This window comes from Centruroides vittatus, unplaced genomic scaffold (assembly GCF_030686945.1).
Source record: "Centruroides vittatus isolate TY-2023 unplaced genomic scaffold, ASM3068694v2 scaffold_1152, whole genome shotgun sequence".
In the NCBI taxonomy this organism is placed as follows: Eukaryota; Metazoa; Arthropoda; class Arachnida; order Scorpiones; family Buthidae; genus Centruroides; species Centruroides vittatus.
Genome location: NW_027122670.1, coordinates 611335 through 631756, shown reverse-complemented (window position 1 = coordinate 631756; position 20422 = coordinate 611335). Strand labels below are relative to the sequence as shown.

The following is a 20422-nucleotide window of genomic DNA, read 5'->3' as shown; positions in this document are numbered from 1 at the left end:
CACAATCAAGCCACACCAGTTGTTTACACACTGTGCTTGATTATTTTTAATCAATATTACGTTTATATAGACATTTTCTATTGAATTTTACAGACATTTTAAAATACAAAATTATTCGAAGTACAGTACATTATTCAATTATTGATTTTAAGAACATTATAAAACGTTTTATTTTATCTTGAATAATTAAGGTTATAATAACTCAACTTATAATTTAATAATAATTCGCAAAACGTATTTTTTATATTCAAATATTTTTGTATTATTGAACGGAAGATGTGTAGATTTATTCGTTACCTTCATTTATTTCTTTAAAAATTATAATATCCAAAAGTACTTGAATTTCTGCCGGTTTGGTCGAACTTGCAGAGTTCATTCAACTCTTCCAATAGAGAATTCCCTGTTATTTTCGCTAGTGAACTTGTAATAATTAATTAATTTGTAAATATGAAATGTAGGCCTATATAAAATTGATCGCGGCATTCCTAAAATATAACCTCCATCGCTTAATTGTTTCAATTTTCGAAAAGTTGCGCAAGTTTACTGTTCTGTCGATTGACGTTTTATAGAATATTATGTCACTATTGACTCCTCCCATTCCGTGTCGTAAGTTACAAACGATTTTGTATTGATCTGACCTATATTTAGGCTACCGTCGGGAGTAATGACGAACATTTGTCAGTGACTTACGAACGATACAAATATTATTTATATTTTACGTTGCTCGAAAGTTACCTTTCTTTTTATATTCATTGGTTATTGAACCACCTTTTCATTTTATTCCATTGCGTATAACAGTAATGAAATTAACGTATATAATCTGATTAACATCATAAATAAAAGAAAATAAATTCAGGTAAGCGTATGTAATTTATTTAAAATACTTACCTAAATATTTTCATTATGTTATTAAAATTTATTAATAATATATTACAGGTTTATTTTATAGTTACCAAGTCTTAGATAACATGGAGAGCATCAAAATTAGTTTCTACAGAGTAAACAAATTACCTAGATTTTTCGATTTTCGTTCGTTATGTTTTTTAGTCACGTTTCTTTTAGTATATTTAAGAAGAAGAAACTTACAAAAATATTTGTTTGCTCTTGTATTTGGGAAGTACATCGCTCCGGGAATGTCGAAAAGACTCCACCCTTACAAAAAAGAATTATTTTCGTCTCTGAAAGAAATAATATCTCACGATCCAAAACTGAAACAGCGGGGAAGTATAAGAATTTTAGAAATAGGTGTCGGAAGCGGTACCAACTTCCAATATTATCCCGACAATACTCATTTGATTACGTTGGAACCTAATACTTTCTTTGAGGAGTATTTCAAAAGCAATAAAAATAAATTTCCGCATATAAAAATCGAAAAATTCCTTATAGGTGAAGCTGAAACCATACCGGATATAAAAGATGGATCCATTGATGCGGTTATTTCTACTTTGGTATTATGTTCTGTAAACAATCTAAATCGGGTACTGGCAGAGATAAAGCGAGTTCTGTGTTCGGTAAGTGATATTATGCTTTATATTGAGACTATGCGCAGCAATTTTTTGTTTTCCAGTATAGTTTAAGTAGATTTTAAATAAATTCATTTGTTATTGTTAATTTTCTTTAACTTTCATAATAAGTTTAAGAAACTTTTACTTTTCCGGTTGTTATGTATACATTATATTTATCTGCACGTTTTGAGACTTCCTGATCCTATTCAAAAATAAAAACCGAAAACATCCTGTATTTCGTTTAATATCTCAAAATGGGTAAAGATTAAGTAACGAAATTTGGTATGATAGCTTATGTGTAAGGGGCACTGATGCTATTAAATTTTGGTGGTTAAAGGTCGAGGGAGTGAGGAGGCAAAGGGGTATCATGTATCATATCTCGAGAATGAAGATTATATTCGTTATTTTTATGTACAATGTTTTAAACTTATAAAACTTATCTCTATTCTCAAAATTAAGCTTCTTGCAATTTTATAATAATGAAAAATATACTGAAAAAGTTATTTCTTTAACAGCCAGAAAACAATGCAACTCTTTGCTGGATTTTTTAAATTTGGTAATCATACAAATAAAATATATTTTCAAGAAAGAGTAGAACAGCGTTTTCAGCCTCAAACTTTTTAATCTCAAGAATTAGTAAAATTTAATGTCTGAAAAAATCTACAGGCCACTTAGTTATGTAGGCTTAATGTGGATATTACCGACATTTGCTATTTATAACATAATGAATCTAAAAGCATATTTTGAATATATACGGAAGCATAATTAATTAAATTAGAAGTAAACTATTATAAGTGAATCATCATTGAACAAAGTTTTAATCTTTATTACTTTAAGTCAGCCTGCAGATCACCTGTGGTCCTCGATGATAGCAGAGGTTGAGACTACAGGTTAGATCTCATGATGGTCAAACAGATTGGACCACAGTCTGAGAAATGCTGTTGTAGAATAATGAAACATATTTAAATATAGATATGTATAAAATATTACAAATAAACATACTTTCTTTCATTTTCCAATTAGGATAAAGACTTCCAATATTTAGGAGAAAATATAAAATAATTTGAATTTTACTTTCCAGGCTGTTGTAAAAAAAAAAAAAAAAAAAAAATCGGTCAAAAAATAACCTCAAGGTTTTTACATTTTTAGACTCGGGGTTCCTTGAAACTTCGAGAAATACAAAAACAGTTGGAGTTTTTCCTCGTGTGTGTGGAAACGATTTTTTTCACTCACATTGAAGCTTAATAACTCCTGTGCCATTCGTCGAAAATTTCTGAAATTTTGCAGGGGGGTTTCTATATTACGGGAAAATATTTCTCGAAATTTTCAGAAAAATCGGACCATCGGTCTGGAGATGAGGCCATATATCAAAAAGCTTCCAAGTTATGAAATATTTTTTACTCGTACAAAGTTTGTTTACCAAAAAATAAATGTATATGTTTCGAAAATTTTATTCAAAAATCACTTCTCCCAATATTAACGTTTTTTTTAAATGTTATTTTTAAAATAAATTCTAACAGAATAAACCAATTGACATCTAATTTTTTTCAATATGTATATATTAATAAAATAGTTTCAAGAGATTGGTATTTCCCAGCCCCCAACACTAGATTCGGAGTAAAAATACAAAAAAAAAAAAACTATTTTTCAAACGAAATTCTTTGAGATAAATATTCATTTGTGTTATTAATCATACTTTCATCGAAGTTAGATCGAAATATCTTAATATGTTGAAGAAGTGGGCGAAGATAATATTGTTAACGGTAGAATATTTAAAACGTATTTCACAACTGTTTTATTACTAATAATAAAATTATGTTTCTATTATTAACTGAGGAAAATAAAGAGAATATATTGCTTAAAAACCTGTATTATTTTATAGGGTGGGAAATTTTATTACATGGAACATATCGGATATAAAAGTGGCACTTGGAAACGTTTCTTGCAAAATGTTGTTGAAATATTCTGGCGCCCGGCCAGTGATGGCTGTCGTTTATGTGCTCCTATTTCTGAAAGCATCAGTGAAGCGGGATTCAAAGAAATTTGCGAAAAAGAAGTTTATTTACAAAAAGAACTTTTCGTCCTCCGAAGAAATATCATTGGTGTAGCTATTGCTTGACATAATTATTTACGCGGATTCTATAATTTTAAACTGTGATATGCTTTTTTTCTAACTTAAATCATATAATACGCTGTATATTTTTAAAATAATGTGATTTTACTATCGTTATTATTTTTATAGAATGTTTATAAGAATTATTCCGGCAATTTTTTAAACTTTTTTTTTTATATTAAAAGACGTTAAAATGATTTAAAGGAAAATAAACAATTAATAAACATATACGAAAATATTACTTGTAGTTATAGAATTATAATAAAAAAAATGAACAGTTTATTTGAAATTATTTGTAAAAAATATATGCCTAAAATATGTATTTGAAATGTAAACAATTTAATTTTAAAATATATATATATATATAAAACACTTGTAGAATATTATCAAAGGGATATCAGATTATGAAAAATTTATCAATAAGAAATAATCATTTGTATGAATGCTATAGAAATAAAACTTGAATTTTGATACGTGTAAATGTTTTCGCTTGTCTTTGTCAAGATTCTACAGGCACACAGAACACAGAGCAAGAGCATTTTATTCTATGTTCAGGCATTTACCACACAGAATGGACAAAAATCATTCTCTATATAAATTAAATGGTTTTGTTCCATTCCATACGCAAATACTTAAGAAGGAAAAAATCAAACGATTAAATTTTCAAGATTTGAATTAAAATTTTATTTCTGTAACATCAGTGTAAGTGATAAACCGGTTAATAAATCTATAAAATATAACATCAGTTATATTTTATAGAGAAACCGGTGAACTGTGTAACAAACATATAACCATGGAAAATATTATTATTCTAAGAATTTATTTTATTTATTATTACTGATGATTTTCAAAGTTTCTAAAAATTTAGATATTGCTCGTAGCCCATAAGATTAAGGTCCTACAGAAATAAACTTTTTAGAACAAGTTTATTTACGATGGAAAGATTAATGAAATGCATTCCTTTTATTAACAAATAACACACATAAAATTTTATTTATTTATTTATTTATTTATTTTAGTCTAATTCACATTTATTACTTAAAATATGAACCGCAGGCTGTCCAGGTTTAATTGCTTTGTCAGGATCTGATTGACAAAATGTCTTCGTTTGAGCAAGTTTTTCCCTATAAATATAAATTAGAATTTTAAATTCTAAATAAATAATATATTAATAATAACAATATAATATAAACTGTAATAATTAATAATTTGGTTATGATTCTATTTAATTAAATTGATTCAATTAAGGTTATTATCTTGTAATGAATCATTAATGCGAATATTATTTTTTTTAAATAAATAAAATAACTCACTCTTTCTGGATAACGTTCATAGGAACTAATTGAACATATTTGATATTAATTTTCTTATTCTTAAGCCAATTAAAAGGATTAAGAAAGTCTCCAAGATGAGGCTTCCAACTTATTGAAACAGACTGAATATTTCCAAGATCTTTGTCTGTCGTAAACATATATACGTGACGGCTTCCGGGGACCAAATCAACATCACTAAACAGAAATTTAAGATTAGATAAAGTATAGACATTTGCATTTAATTAATTTATATTATTTGGTATTGGGCTTACTGCGGTGTTAAAGTTTGTGATGCATCGGTTTCCTCTCCATATATGACTGCTTCCAGTTTACCTCTCATCTTACGTGAATCTTTAACTTTGTGCAGTTTTACAACTATTTTGTAGTGATACACTGCAAATAAATCAAAATCAAATCATTTCATTATTATCGTAAATGATATTAACATAAATCTATTCTAAATTTTTTTGAGAATTGATAATTCAAAACTATGTGATATATAATTAAAACTAGAGATGAGAGAGTATCACTTTTTTCCGGAATTCGAATATTAATTATATCTCGAATACACGAATACTCCGAATACTTAATGAACTTAATTACTATATATAATTTATTTGTTATTTACCTTGTTTTATTTATTTCAAAACATTAATAAATTAATAAAATAAAAGAAAACATTTTATTAAATGTTAATAAATGAAACTTCAAACTTCTTGTTTGAATTTCAGTTTTAATCTATTGTAGTTGAGATAAGAATACCTTTAAAAAAGGTACTTTAACTTACAATAGATTACTTGTTTTCATTCTCACTTACTGTAAATTTTTATTTAGGAAAACAACGAATTCGAAAATGTTCAGTATAAAGTCGGCTTCTTGTCACAAATTATACCAGAAGTGCTGAAAAAGCTCTGTCTGTACGTACTGGCGGATACAAGACGATACCATTGATACAAATTAAAATTTATTAATATGAAGATACTAATTTATTATTATGAAGGCATTTGTAGTATTCAAATATATTTTTATCGAAGTAATATTAGAGATTTCAAATACCGATTTAATTAAAGATGGGCGAAAAGTATCTCCCATTTCTAATTAAAACGGTATTCAAACATTCAACATTCAATAACTATAAGAAATGCTTTAAATATAGATTCAAAAATAGAAATTTTGTGCCAGTTTACAAAACTAAGACTATTATTGGATATAATTATAAAATAAATATTAATAGATAATTTCAGAAAGGTTTTATTACTGTAAAAATAATCGAAACATGAGTGAATGTGTTAGAATCATTCAAAACCATGATTGTCCTACACAGATGAAGGTGTAATTTATCAATTTCCCGCATACCACTAGGAAAGATCTCAGAAATATACGACACAGTAACACACTATTTCGTAGATACATTATACCGGAATAATTAATAAAAATTTGAACGTCAATTGAGTCACAACTTTGAATTTGTAAAGTGCTTTTATCCACTCGTGTCTTCAATTACTTCAAAATTTTTTATTTATTTATCTATATTTTTTACCACAAGAATAACTATACGCTCTCATACATACAGGCTACACATACGATTTTTTATAGAAATTATATTCTTTGTCTACCAAAGGAAGCCCCAAATTAATTAAATTTGATATCGCCTTAAGCGATCCTCGTCTTTATAGACAAATGTTTACGTTTCATTAAATTACATCAAATTAATTAAAATACAATCAGCTATATAAAATTTTTGTTTTAAATCAAGAAAATTATTAATTATAAACTAATTACAAAAATAAGTTATGATCCATAATTTAGAAACTGTCTCGATTCATATAAATCAGGAGTTGTGTGTCTATCCATTCAAGGATTTCTCGACTTTTTATCGATCCCCTCTTTTTTACAATTAGTAATTTAGTCAGTAATAAATAAATAAATCTGGTGAGACAGTATTAATCCACACACTATTTTTACACTGTAGAAAAGATCTACTTATAGTATGTAAATTTACATCTTGAACTGTCATATACATAACGCATTGGACTAATAACTTTTAATGAACCTTTTCCAATCGACCCTCAATTAGGGTCGATTGGAAAAGGTTCATTAAAAGTTATTAGTTAAATAAAGAAAACTATAGAAAAATCATATTTTATTCTGGTATAAATTATATAATTTAATAAAGAAATTATTAAAATGAAATATTTTAATTTTCCAATTATATTGATATCCAAAAAATTAATTCAAATAAAGCTTAACTAAAACTTTATGTATTAAAAAAATGAGAAAAATTATATAAAAGTCTTGATATGTTTGTACAATTATTAAATTATAAATACTAAAAATCAACTTACAGCAATATGGCCTGTCCTTTCCCATTTTCAAATACAATTTCAAATTCTTTTGACCTAATCCTTTTGATAAGTATGCCTTTTCACCCATAGCTGCACACATACTTCCATCCGGTCCACAATCGGTACATTTACCTTCAAGAAAGTTATCCCAACTAGAACATTTATAACCTACTGGAAGACATTTTTTTTGAGTCACAGTAGATGCATAAAATTCAACGGCTCTTTGATGATTACAGCCTACGAAACGTCCTCCTCCTATTTAATTATGAAAGTAAAAATTATTAATAATTTCGAATATAATTGAAAAAATAATATATTAATTTAAAACACAGACCTTCTATAATGCCTTCTGTGATGAGTTTTATAAGTCTTCCGCGTTTTTCACAACCGGGTTGATTTCTACCATTATTAGGATAGAAGTCGACGTGACCGCATGGTTGTTCCATGCCAAAACCTAATTAAAAAAATGGAATTTAAAAAATACATACAAAAAGTATTAAATTTTGATAGTAACCTGATATTTTACCTAATAATAATATTGAATTAGAGTCTGTATGTATTACATCAACAAATTCGGCATCAGTTTCATCTAAACGTACCATGGGGGGCATATATTGGAAATATGGTTCGGCTGGATCCAGACCTGGAATAATATTTAAATGGATTATTTATTTTTATAAAAATTAATGTCTTAGTATGACTTTAATCAAATAATAAGGTTAATTCAGATCTTTCTTGATCTACAATTAGCTCTTTAAGTTTCGAAATTTCACACACAATTTAAACACAATTTCGAATCATTTCATTTTGTTAAATGGTGCTTTCAATATGTTCATTACATAAAATTGATCAGCTTATTAATGTGTAAAATTAGCATATTAAAACTATATGATCGGTCATAATTTCTCTCATAACAGGCGGGCTGACCTTCAATGGGGTCGATCAGCATAAGAAGTGAGATATAAAACTATACTTTCGGTAGATATTGAAACATGTACTGTAAGTTATATCTTAGAAAATATAAGTTTATTATAAGTTATTATTTAGACTCATCTGTCAAATGATATAAAGATAAATAAATATTTATTATCATATTGTGAAAATTTAGATCTTTTATATTAATTTATAACAAACCACATTGAAAACGTATTAAGTGTATAAATAATTATATTGTTGTATCATTTACTACAAAAAAGAATGAATTTTTCATATATATTATGTATTTCTAACTTTTTTAAAAACTATTTCAATTGCATGGCTGTAATATTATGTACTTCAAACGCATTTTTATACATTATTCTGAAAATAAAATTAAAAAAAATTAAACAACTGTAAATACTCAATATTAATATATTAAGTTTAAATTAAATTAATCAATTTACAATAAAAGTGAATCATTTTGCTATTGTTTGGAACTTTTGTATTCTAAATTGTTGTAAATCAGTTAAACTTACATTAAATAATGAATTTATGCATACATATTTTTGGTCTTTTTTTTTAGCGAGCCAGTTGTTAAAAATTTTCTGCACACAATTCAATGAGTATAGTCCTACTAAGTAGGACTACTAAATAGGACAATGAGTATAATCCTACTAACAAGGGAACTGTCGGAGTGTCATCTAATAGATTTTAATAAAATTTAGTTAATAATTACGTTAAAAGTATACGAAGTCTATGACAAATTTCTAGTATTCACTAAAAGTGTTAATCAGAGTTATTAGCAATCAAATGTCGTACTATTTTATAGTACTTAAACACAAATATGCAAATTTTTAGAAGTGAAAGGGTCGCGGAGGAAGACGGCGATATTACATTTAGAATAAATTCTGGAATTTTCGAAAATGGGAGAAGAATTAATAAAATTTAGTTTAATTACGTTAAAAATATACAAACTCTATATTAAATTTGTAATGTTTACTAAAAGTGTTAACACAAATATGCAAATTTTTAGTAGTGAAGAGGTCGCGGAGGAAGACGGCGATATTACATTTAGAATAAATTCTGGAATTTTCGAAAATGGGAGAATTAAATGTAAATATTCAAAACATTATAGCAGAATTTAAACGTTTATGTGATAATGTTTGGCCTACAGAAAATATTTGTAGGCATAATATTTCAGACGTTGATAAACAGGTAGCCAAACTGCTTTTTAATGCATTTAGCGATATTTTAAGTAGTTATGTAAGTAGAGATGACGAAGAGTTTTGTCAGATGGAAAATAATAATTTGATTATAGATAGGCCTATTTCAGATAATAAAATAACACGTCTGCTTCTAGAGAAAGAAACTGATAACGCAGACACTGACTGTGAATCGGGATATTCAGATGATGAAAAATTCGATAAGAATATAATCTCAACAAAACGAAAAAGAAATTCTTAACTTGCATAAGAAACACCCAAAATGGAAATTACACACATTACAGCGGAAAGGAGCTAAAGAATTAAAACATTTTAGTGATTTATATAAATGGGAAAAACAATTCAAATCTCGAAAGCATAGAATTGAAACGTTAAAAATCATTAAAGAACATACTAAACAAATGTTTGACGAAGCTCGAGGCAGCTATAAAATTGTTAAAGGAAATCAATTAAAAATATGGGCATTGCAGAAATTTCTTCAACTGAATAGTTCAATTAAGTTTACAGCTAGTGATTCTTGGGTTACAAAATTTAAAAAAGAATATAGATTAGTATCTCGAAAGATTACAAAAGTTGTAAATAAAACAGAAATAGTGAACGAAAAGGATATATTAGTAAAACCTGCGCAATTTCAAACAACAGTAAAAAATTTATTGCCGTCTTATTCACGTAACTTCATATTCAATACGGATCAGTGTGGTTTTTCATACGAAATGATTTCACCAAGAACACTTTCATATAAAGGAGAAAAAAACACTATTGGATTTGCACATTCTCCAAGTAATAAAGTAACGCATTCCTACACTGTTCAATATTTAATTAATGCTAACGGACAAGTTGTAGGTAATGTATTTATTTGCTTACAAGAGGCTCATGGAACCTTTGGACGTAGAGTTCAAGCATCGCTGTTCAATGCCCCAAACGTAACTGTTACAGCTAGCTCATCTGCAGGGCCGGATTTACCAATCCAGGGGCCCTGGGCACAAATTCGGTGGGGGTCCCCCCTTTAAAAGTAGGCAAATTTGATGATTTAGAAAATTTACACAAAATACTGTACTTTCAATTAGATTTGAACTAGGAAGTTGTAAATTTCATTTAAAAATAAGGTTATTGTAAACATACATAAATTTTATTGTGTAAAACTAATTATTTAAATTTAACTGAAAAATACCCATGTGAAAGTTTTTCCCGAAATTTTCCGATGTTTCATAGGTTTTTTCCCGGGTTTGGTTTTCTCTGCCTGTTGCCCTCATGATTAGGCCACACTAGGCTGTCGCGGTAATAGAAAAAAAATTATGTTTAAACATAATTTTTTTTAGTTTTGTGGGGGCCCTGGGCACAGGCCCCAAATGCCCTTATGTAAATCCGGCCCTGCTCATCTGGCAAATTATCTACAGCAATTATTACAAACTATGTAAAAGACGTATTATCTCCAAATATAACAGAAAACTCTTTATTAATAATTAACTCGTTGGGTGGGCAAACAAATATTAATATTTATAATACAGTATTTCAAACATCTACAAATCAAAATTCATGCGAAATATTAATTATTCCACCAAAGTGTACGTCTATATGCCAACCTTTAGATGTCGGATTTCATAGACAATTAAAACTTTTAGCTAAAGAAATTTTAAATGCTATACAATTATTCTGTAATGATTCTTCGATGAAATTGTTTTGGACAACTAGAAATGGCATTATAAAATTACATTCGATTCTTCATCATCAATTATCTGCGCCAATATTTAATAATTTGATTAAACATGCATGGTTCGCTTCTGGACTCATAAATGAAAAGTGTCAATTCTTAAATGTAAAACAAGTTTGTTTTTCTTTTTTAAACACTGACAGTTTAAATTGTGTCGAGAGTAATTGCGAAAATCTTCGATTTGTTAAATGTGCACGATGCCAACAGATTCTTTGTTTATTTTGCTTTGTTGAAAATATCATGTAAATAGTTGTCCATCTAATAATTTGTGAATATAATAACTTTTAAATATATCTATTAAAATGTATTTATTTATTACGTTTCGATTGTTTTCTTTATATTTATTCTATCAATACTTTTATATTAAATTTCATTGTTAAAGTAGTATATATATCTAATCTTTTATAATATTTATTTGAATTATTTCTTCTTCTACTCTGTAAATGTAATACAGTGATACCTCTGTTTTCGTAGTGTTTAATACTAAAAAAATTAAGGAATTAATATAAAATGAGTATAAAAAACTAATACAATGGTCTCCGAAACAGAATAACCATCTAACTGTTTTTGATTGATCGAAATTAATAATAACTGTTCGGCCTCTTCAATTCTTTGCGGTCTCTGTTTCATTAGCACATTTACGCCTTTCGCTACATTAGCCTCCTTTTTGCTTCCTTTTTCGCCACAACGAAACTTATCGTGGATGACGACTTCCCGAAAAGTACATACATGCGACCGATTTCAGCAATTTTAATGCCAGTCACGTATTTTTTAATGATTTCCTTCAACTCGATCGTGTTCCTGGCCTTGTTCGAAGGGCTACTGGCTCTGGAAACTTTCTTTGGTCCCTCGATGGAACTAAAAAGAATGGAAGCAATGAAATTGTTTGGCTAGACGCGCGGAGTAATGCTCGTACAGCAAAAAACACCGCCACGAGGACTTGTGAGCAGAAAAATGCGTGGGTCGCTCTTTGTTTTCGCAAAATTAGCAACGAGATCACGTGGCACGCCGACGAAATCCGAGGCAAATTTTTTGCAAAAAATCGACGAAAACCAAAGTCAACGAAAATCGAGGTATTACTGTATCTTCCTCCGCGACCCTTTCACTACTAAAAATTTTCATATTTGTGTTAAACTACTATAAAATAGTACGACATTTGATTGCTATTAATCCTGATTAACACTTTTAGTAAACATTACAAATTTAATATAGAGTTTGTATACTTTTAACGTAATTAAACTAAATTTTATTAATTCTTCTCCCATTTTCGAAAATTTCAGAATTTATTCTAAATGCAATATCGCCGTCTTCCTCCGCGACCCTTTCACTTCTAAAAATTTGCATATTTGTGTTTAAGTACTATAAAATAGTACGACATTTGATTGCTAATAACTCTGATTAACACTTTTAGTGAATACTAGAAATTTGTCATAGACTTCGTATACTTTTAACGTAATTATTAACTAAATTTTATTAAAATCTATTAGATGACACTCCGACAGTTCCCTTGTAAGTAGGACTATACTCATTGAATTCTGTGCAGAAAATTTTTCTCTTATAGTTAATTTTAATAAATGGAAGAATTACGAGATAAAAAGGAATAGATTTTAGACACTACAAACAAAACTTTTCTATATTCTTTCAAATATATTTTTACAATTGTATTAAGAACATGTTTTACAGCATTCAGACTATCACACAAGCCATTTTGTCCGGCCTCACATTCACAAGGGTTTCAAAAATATTTATTACAAGAGTATTTCTTTTACATTAAGAAGACACTTTAGTTTTGTCAAACTCTATTATTTAAAAATATAATGCGTTAATTTTTAATGCTAAGTTTTAATATACTGGAGGTCTCAAAAAGATAAGTGGTCCAATTTCTCTCGATTTCTGGAACCCAAAACAGCATTTTGATTTTTGAATTTAAGCGGATGATAAAAAGATTGCAAGACCTATTTTATTTGAAATTTTTGTGTTTATGTTTATGTAATTTATAAATAAAAACATTTATTATATTAGGCGTTCTCTATTAGGAATCGTGATTATTAAGATTTTAAAAACAAGCAATTAAAATTGAAGAGAGACAATATTCTTTACTTTTCGTTATTACGAATTAAATCTTGTCGATAATCTTTTATGTGTATTTTATATTAAAAAATGTAAAAATTTTTACCTGTAATACGGCCAAGGTGTTTAATTCGTTCTCCGGCGTATCCAGCTATTTGGGCTCCCAAACTATGGCCTATAATGTGTACATTTCTTGGATCGATATTTCTCTTTTCCTTCAAAATAGGATTTTAAAAATTATTTTTATTAGTTAGAACTTTAAAAGTTTTTTCATTTACATTTTAATTTTTAAACAAAATACCTCAAGTAGATTAACTAAAAGCGCTATTTCTGCTCCAACAACTCTGGTATTCGCAGTTGCTTGAGTGTAAGGCGGTTTATTGCCCTTAGTCCAATCAACTACAATAACATTACAATCTTCGTTCAATAAAATCCTGTCTTTCAATCTCTGCAAAAATTTAATCCTTGTATGAGTACAATTAATTCTTAAAACATTCTGTTTGTTATAATTTATAGATTGCTGAGAATCATAATATAATAAAGTTTTAATTTGTATGTCAATTTCATATTAATTCCATCGTATAATTAAATTTATACCCGATGGCTGAGACGATAAAAGCTTTTTAGCTGCATCTCTGGCACCTTGATTCGAGTCTGGCTCAGAAACCTCAAGAATTTTTCAGACAGTTCGTCTGATCCAGTTTCTCACCATTCTTCCACTTCTCCATTTTAGGCCTGCCGTAACCCATGAAGGGAATTGAAAAAAAAGCCATTTTAAAGTCCTCGGGGCATAAAAAGTTTTTAAAAATGAATTTAAACTACTACAAGTTAATGTTTCATTTACGTTAGTTAATATTAGCGAGATCGAGGCTGAAGTTTTAAACGCGAAAACGTGTACGTCGGACGTTCAGCGCCGCTTTCCTGTAAGCCTAGAAGTTTGACAATGGCGTTTGGAACGTCAAGCATGATTCCACTGACTTTCCAAACACCGTTGTCAAACTTCTAGGCTTACAGGAAAGCGGCGCTGAACGTCCGACGTACACGTTTTCTCGTTTAAAACTTCGGCCTCAACCTCGCTATTAATTTCTGGACGGTTGAATAGCCGAAACGGTTAAGGCCGCTTTGGGGCACTACCAGATAACAAGGTCATTTCGCAGACTCGTGATGTCATCAATAAAAAATGGACTGCTTTGTGCAAACTTTTTAGTTTTTAATAAATTTTTTTCCTATTCATTCCGTGGATAACAGAATTTTTAATTAAAATGGTAAACTTAATTTAAAGTTTAAACAGTAAATTTTTAATTTTATTTTACTCACAATGTAAAAAAATATATTTCATTTAATACATTTGGCGAAGCTTTATTTTTCACACGTTTCTGAAAATTACAATGAATTATTATATAATCAAAAAATATAATACTTAACAATATGAACTTTAAAAATTACATTGCATTAAATTATAACAGAATTAAACAACATAATAGTATGTAATCATTTTATAAATGCATGAACAAAGATCAAATTTTAAACATTTTTAAACTTATTTTGGAGATTCTCTTTTATTAGAGGCATACGATAAATATGATGGGAAATTGGAAAAAAAAAGGTAGGGACAGCTTCTTTATCTAACCTAGGTTCAATGATGTTCTTAATGAATTATCAATACCACTTTCTGCTGCTGAGAAATGTTTATCAAAAACAAAACACAAACGTTTCAACCTAATACAATAGGCCATCTTCAGGTGTAACTGAATTCGAACGCTTTTTCACAAATGGAACATTTTAACGAAGGAACGCCCGAACATTTTACATTTAAATTTAAAACGAAAAAAATAGATAAATTAACAATTATTTATATCGTTATTGTTTTAGTTTACTTAAATTACTTAACATATTTTATCTTTGTTTTTTATTATTTAATTGTTAATTTATCTAATTGTTTTTACACACTAATATACACCATATAATAATGATTAAGATTCAATTTTATTTATTATTATAAACTCTATTAACTTTCTTACAACATCGTTGCTTTCCCATATCAAGTACTTTGCATTTGCAGTTAAATTGTTTTAATTCTCAAGTTTTTCTTCTCGAAACATTTTCTCATTGTCATCAAAATAATTTAAATTTTTGTGACATGATTGACACCAAACTATAAACTATAATGGAAAATAATTACTGTATGTTTGAAATATGAACTCATTGTAAACGAAATGTCAAATTATCGAATTCCTATTGTTGATAATTACGTATAGACTGAAAGTTCTTCTATGCTACTAATTGTAAGATGCAAAAATCAAACTGAAACATTATAATAATTACTGTATTTCAACGAAGTGCTGAGGATGCAAAATCCTATATATAATTTGAATAGCGTTTGGCGCACTTGACAACACTGAATTCTCCTGATTGGTAGGAAACAGAAAATTCATGGCATAGATGTATTAATGAAAATTCAAATCATATTACAGTTCTCTATGTGATCAGTATTGCCATAACCATATTTATCAATACTTATATTCATCAAAATATAAAATTTCCATACAATTAAAACGATAGAATTTTTAGCAATATGTTTTAAATAAACACGTTAAATGAATATAAATACAATTTACCTCTTGCCATGGTCCAAAATCTTGATCAATCCAACCATGTACGATAATTATTATCTTTTTTGTTGGATCTATAGGAGAATTTTCTATAGATTTCGGTTTGTATGTGTTGATTATCTTCGGTTCGGATGGTGCATCTCTTTGATAAAGTTTAAAAACAGCATCGATAATTTTTCTGTCCAGTGGTAAAACATTTATGGGACGTCGTATAGTATCGAAAAATTCTTTAGTAATTTCAAAGCACCCTAAGTCTTCCATACATATTTTTTTACCAACTGATATAATAAAAAATTAAAAGTTTAGTCAATCAATTCAAGTAAATAAAAGTGAATAAATAAATAAGATAGAAATTAATTAATTAAATTTTAATTAATTATCTATTTGTAATATACCTGTTATCTGTTTCATTGGACCAAACTGAATAAGATTTGTTTAATGACTTATATATGCTTTTATTTCTTAACATACTTGTGTAAAACACGTACAAATAAAATAAACGGCTATTATTCATTATAGTTTATATTGATACAAAGTTAATTCTACTAATCAATAGGTACTCACAAACCGTACTAGAAGTAGACCTAAATCTCGGGAGAACAAATTTTAACTTGTATATTATTAATAATAAACAATATAGATACGTAAAAGTTTTATTGAATTAATAACTACTTAAAATAAACTAAAGTACATAAATTTACAACATAAAAATGTAACAAAGTTTAAAAATAATAATGTTAAAACATTAAAAAATAAAGCTCGTGCAACTATAAAACATTTTAGAAAAAGCAATCGTTCCTATTGCCCCCTTTAAATTCACTACTGCACATTTTGATGCTTCAAAAATACGGTACGAATTGTTATGATTGTTTCTCTGGTAAAGTCCAGATTTCAGTTACGAATCCTTCCACAGCAAGTCGAAGGATTCGTATAGCGTAAACTTGACTCCATGCGTTCATATGATATCTTCAATGCGCCGTATTTCCATTTGTACTGTTAACGTTTCATATATTTCTTGCAATATGTATCGATATACAGTATATTGATGGATAGCTACGATATTCCATGCTTGAAGAATAATGTAAATTTTGATATTAACAGTATCTCTCTTTTAGTATGTCCACATCTATATGTTTGCAATGATATATAAAAATTAACAATATTAACTGAATTTAGTTAACATTCTACTGTATTACAATAGGTTGGCTTTTACAATCTAGTTAGCTCTTGGAAAATTGTTGACAAACGTTCCATCGTAAATCCAGTCATCATATTTCCCATAGGATCAGTGTCATAAATTGAATTTACGTTTCTGAAAATGGGCCTAATTTGAGCTATCGAGAAAAGTGACGCATTCAGGATTTAATCTTGGGGTGCGAGTGAATGGGTAAAAAGTTTTTAATGCGAATTCGATAAAAATTCCTACCTATTGTGATCACTAATTCATAAGTAGCGTAGAAATAGTAGACGCTACATAATATAAATAAAAATTTTACTTTAATTAAAAAAGGATTTTTGGAAAAGTTTCTAGTGTTTGTTTTCCTTTTTCTTTGGAGAGTGCTAGGGTCTTCTAGCCCACCTCTGGGTGCGCCACTGATCGAGATGGTCAACAAAATCAACAGACGTTACAGATTTGACTAAAACAATAATAATAATAATAATGTGTTTTTGAGATTCTGGCTTTAAGGCTGCTCTGTAAATCGATTATGAACAGCGTTATTTCAATTTCAGTTACCTCAAATCTGAATCATAAGCGTTTGACTATTCAACGCTGTCAAGAAAGATATTTAGCAGTTCAAATGCTACAAAATTTGGCATGATGACATTTTAGGATATAGACTACGGAAGACATTTTCGTTAAAAATTAGCACTAAAGCTCATCATCGGGGTCGTTGAGACAAGGGGAAAAATCTTCCTGGCTCGGAGAAAACTTTGGGGCCTGTAGTGGTTCTTACTCTCATAAAATTAATGTTATTTTTGCAAATATAAAATAAAATCTAAGATTTCTTTTTATTAATAAAGAAACATTTTAGGCATATTATTTCTTCAAAGGGAAAAAATGGCTAAAGAAATCGCTAAGAGGCAAAAGGAGTCGACTTTATCCCCGGACCCTATACGAGCCCCATGCCGCTATGACACTTTTGGTGCTTTTGATCTTAATTCCTGTGATTTTTGATTGAACATTTAAAAAGTATTGTTTACCGAAAACATATTGCAAATTTGGCATGCTCGGCAACAGTATTACACTTCATGCGAAAAGAATCGCAGACAAATAATTACTGTGTCAGCATTAATCAGTGTTCATCTTTAAATTTTACATGTTCAGAGTGGTGACCACATTGAACCGTATTCTCTGCTTCGCTAAGGTCTTTTTTCTATACCACGAGTGTCTCGTCTAAACAAACTGTCGCTTAAAACACCAAACGCCATAATAATGAGTTTTGGTGCTATTTTTTTCTTTTTACGGAATGTCTTCCGCATATTCCAAAATGTCAGCATACCGAATTTATTTTGGAAACCACTGAATAGGAATTTATTGGCAAATTTGTTTATTTGCCTATAAACCCCCCTTTTTTAGTGTTTTCCAAAATAAGTAATTGTGCCCGGCAAATACTACTGATTTTAGCTTTATATTGTACCAAATTTAGTTTCATTTAGATTGTTAAATATCTTTCCAGACAGCATTGAATAGGACTATTTTACAGTAATTATGATCACCCGGTAAATGTTTCTCTTCTAAACATATAATTAATTCCTAATAATGAATGTGTTTTATACAGCAAATGTATTTTTTAAAGCAGGGATGGGCAACCCGCGGCCTTCGAGCCACATGCGGCCCGCAGTAATATTTTTTGCGGCTCGCGTGGCATAAAATGTGAATAAATACAGCAGAGAACCGAAAATCGGAATCAATTGGGGACTGGGATTGTTCAGATTAGTGATTTGTTCCAATTACCGATTATGTACGAATAAATATATTAACCTGTCCGATGTTCAAATTTTTCTCCGTTGCGTGTCGCTTCGTGTTGAATTTTTCTCCGTTGCATGTCGCTTCGTGTTGAATTTTCGTCGATTTTAAGCCTAACGAAAATTTTTATAATAATAATCGAGACTATCGTATCGTTAAAAATTATTTTTGCATTTTGTACAAACAAAATAAATATATTGAAGAATATAAAAACATGAAAATTATACTTTAGAAGTAAATTTAGTATCAAAAACGTTCGATTCAGCACGACACAGTCAGACTGAAAATCGTGCCGATTACCGGCGATTCCGATTTCCAGTGTTCCGATTAACGAATCTCTACTGTATATCAATTTTCCAGCTTAATGAGATATTCGACAAAAATTCAAACGTTATTTTCTACAACTTATATTTGTGAAAAGTTTTTTCGCAATGAATTTAGTAAAAATTAAAACAAGAAACCGGCTAACAGATACATCGAAACTAATTTAAAACTAGCAGTGACTGATATTTAACCAAATATTTCCGATATATTACGTTTAGATCAGTGTCAGAAGCTATATTAAGTATATCTATGTTAATTTATAATTATATATGAATAAAGAATTGTGATTTACCGACATTTCCCCCTCTTTTCTCTTGTGTGCGGCCCGCGTCAGTTCAAAAGTTTTGAAATGCGGCCCTTACAATAGAAAAAAGTTGCCCATCCCTGTTTTAAAGCATTATTTATTTCTAAAATTATACAATATTTATAGTATTGATGTGAAATTTATCGTCAGAATTCTTATTATTACATTGTTATTATATATGTTATGCTTTATCTGAACTTAAAATGCATTAAGTTCAGATAAAACATTATTTTCTAGAGTGTAATAATCGAAATGTAACACGAAAACGAGTAACTTTCGCGTGCACTAACGTAATCTATAAAGGGCGTAATCTATTTATACACCCTTTATTAATCATTTATAGTACTATAGATAAATGTCTATAAAATTTACGTTTAATGTTCTATTTAAAACAATGTTATTACGATAAATTTAATAACGTTTTAAAAATTTCGTGTAAAATCATTAAAATTATTCTAAATTTTTTAAAATTTTTGTATACTTCAAATAGTTAAATAAAATGTAAATAAATATTTCAAAAATATTTACGATTTGGATGATAGAAGCGAGTAGAGTCAATCTGTTTTTCTGCAAAGCATGTGAAGAGTGTAGAAAACACCAATAAGTAAATCGATTTGATGATCATTTTTAGGCTACATGAATTTTCGGAATGCAAACAACAATGACCACGTATCAAGCTACCTGCATCTTATATATACGGAATTTATTGATAATTATTATTCGAGTTAGATATCTTAATCTTTTATATTTTTTATCAAGAGAATAGTACATTTGTTTTTTAATTTATAATAAAAAAATATTTGTAATCATATCGTTAAATTTTTTTCCACGATAAATAATATATTTATCTTGAAAAATACTATGTTACCTTTATTTAAAATAATATTTAATTTTAAATAATTTGAATATTTATTATAAATAATACTAAAATATGATCTATTTTGTGCACAAATATAAATAAAGACGCAATTAATGCGGTATTTCAAGCATCTTAACAAGAACTCAAATAAATTCGA

The 20422-nt window shown here is 28.5% G+C and overlaps 2 protein-coding genes across 2 annotated transcripts; one reads left to right on the top strand and one right to left on the bottom strand.

Moving 5' to 3' along the window:
* The first annotated feature begins 607 nt into the window (after positions 1 to 607).
* Positions 608 to 3790, top strand: LOC136986613 (thiol S-methyltransferase TMT1A-like). Its single transcript, XM_067284195.1, has 3 exons — positions 608 to 862; positions 958 to 1511; positions 3388 to 3790. Exons 2-3 carry the CDS (start codon positions 969 to 971, stop codon positions 3622 to 3624), a joined length of 780 nt encoding a protein of 259 aa, XP_067140296.1. The 5' UTR covers positions 608 to 862; positions 958 to 968; the 3' UTR covers positions 3625 to 3790.
* A 765-nt stretch (positions 3791 to 4555) lies between these two features.
* LOC136986561 (pancreatic lipase-related protein 2-like) lies at positions 4556 to 20088 on the bottom strand. Its single transcript, XM_067284127.1, has 10 exons — positions 19935 to 20088; positions 15817 to 16088; positions 13500 to 13646; positions 13305 to 13413; positions 7803 to 7919; positions 7611 to 7730; positions 7277 to 7531; positions 5204 to 5324; positions 4932 to 5126; positions 4556 to 4742 (listed from the first exon to the last, which is right to left on the bottom strand). Exons 1-10 carry the CDS (start codon positions 20029 to 20031, stop codon positions 4634 to 4636), a joined length of 1542 nt encoding a protein of 513 aa, XP_067140228.1. The 5' UTR covers positions 20032 to 20088; the 3' UTR covers positions 4556 to 4633.
* Between the last annotated feature and the right edge of the window lie 334 nt (positions 20089 to 20422).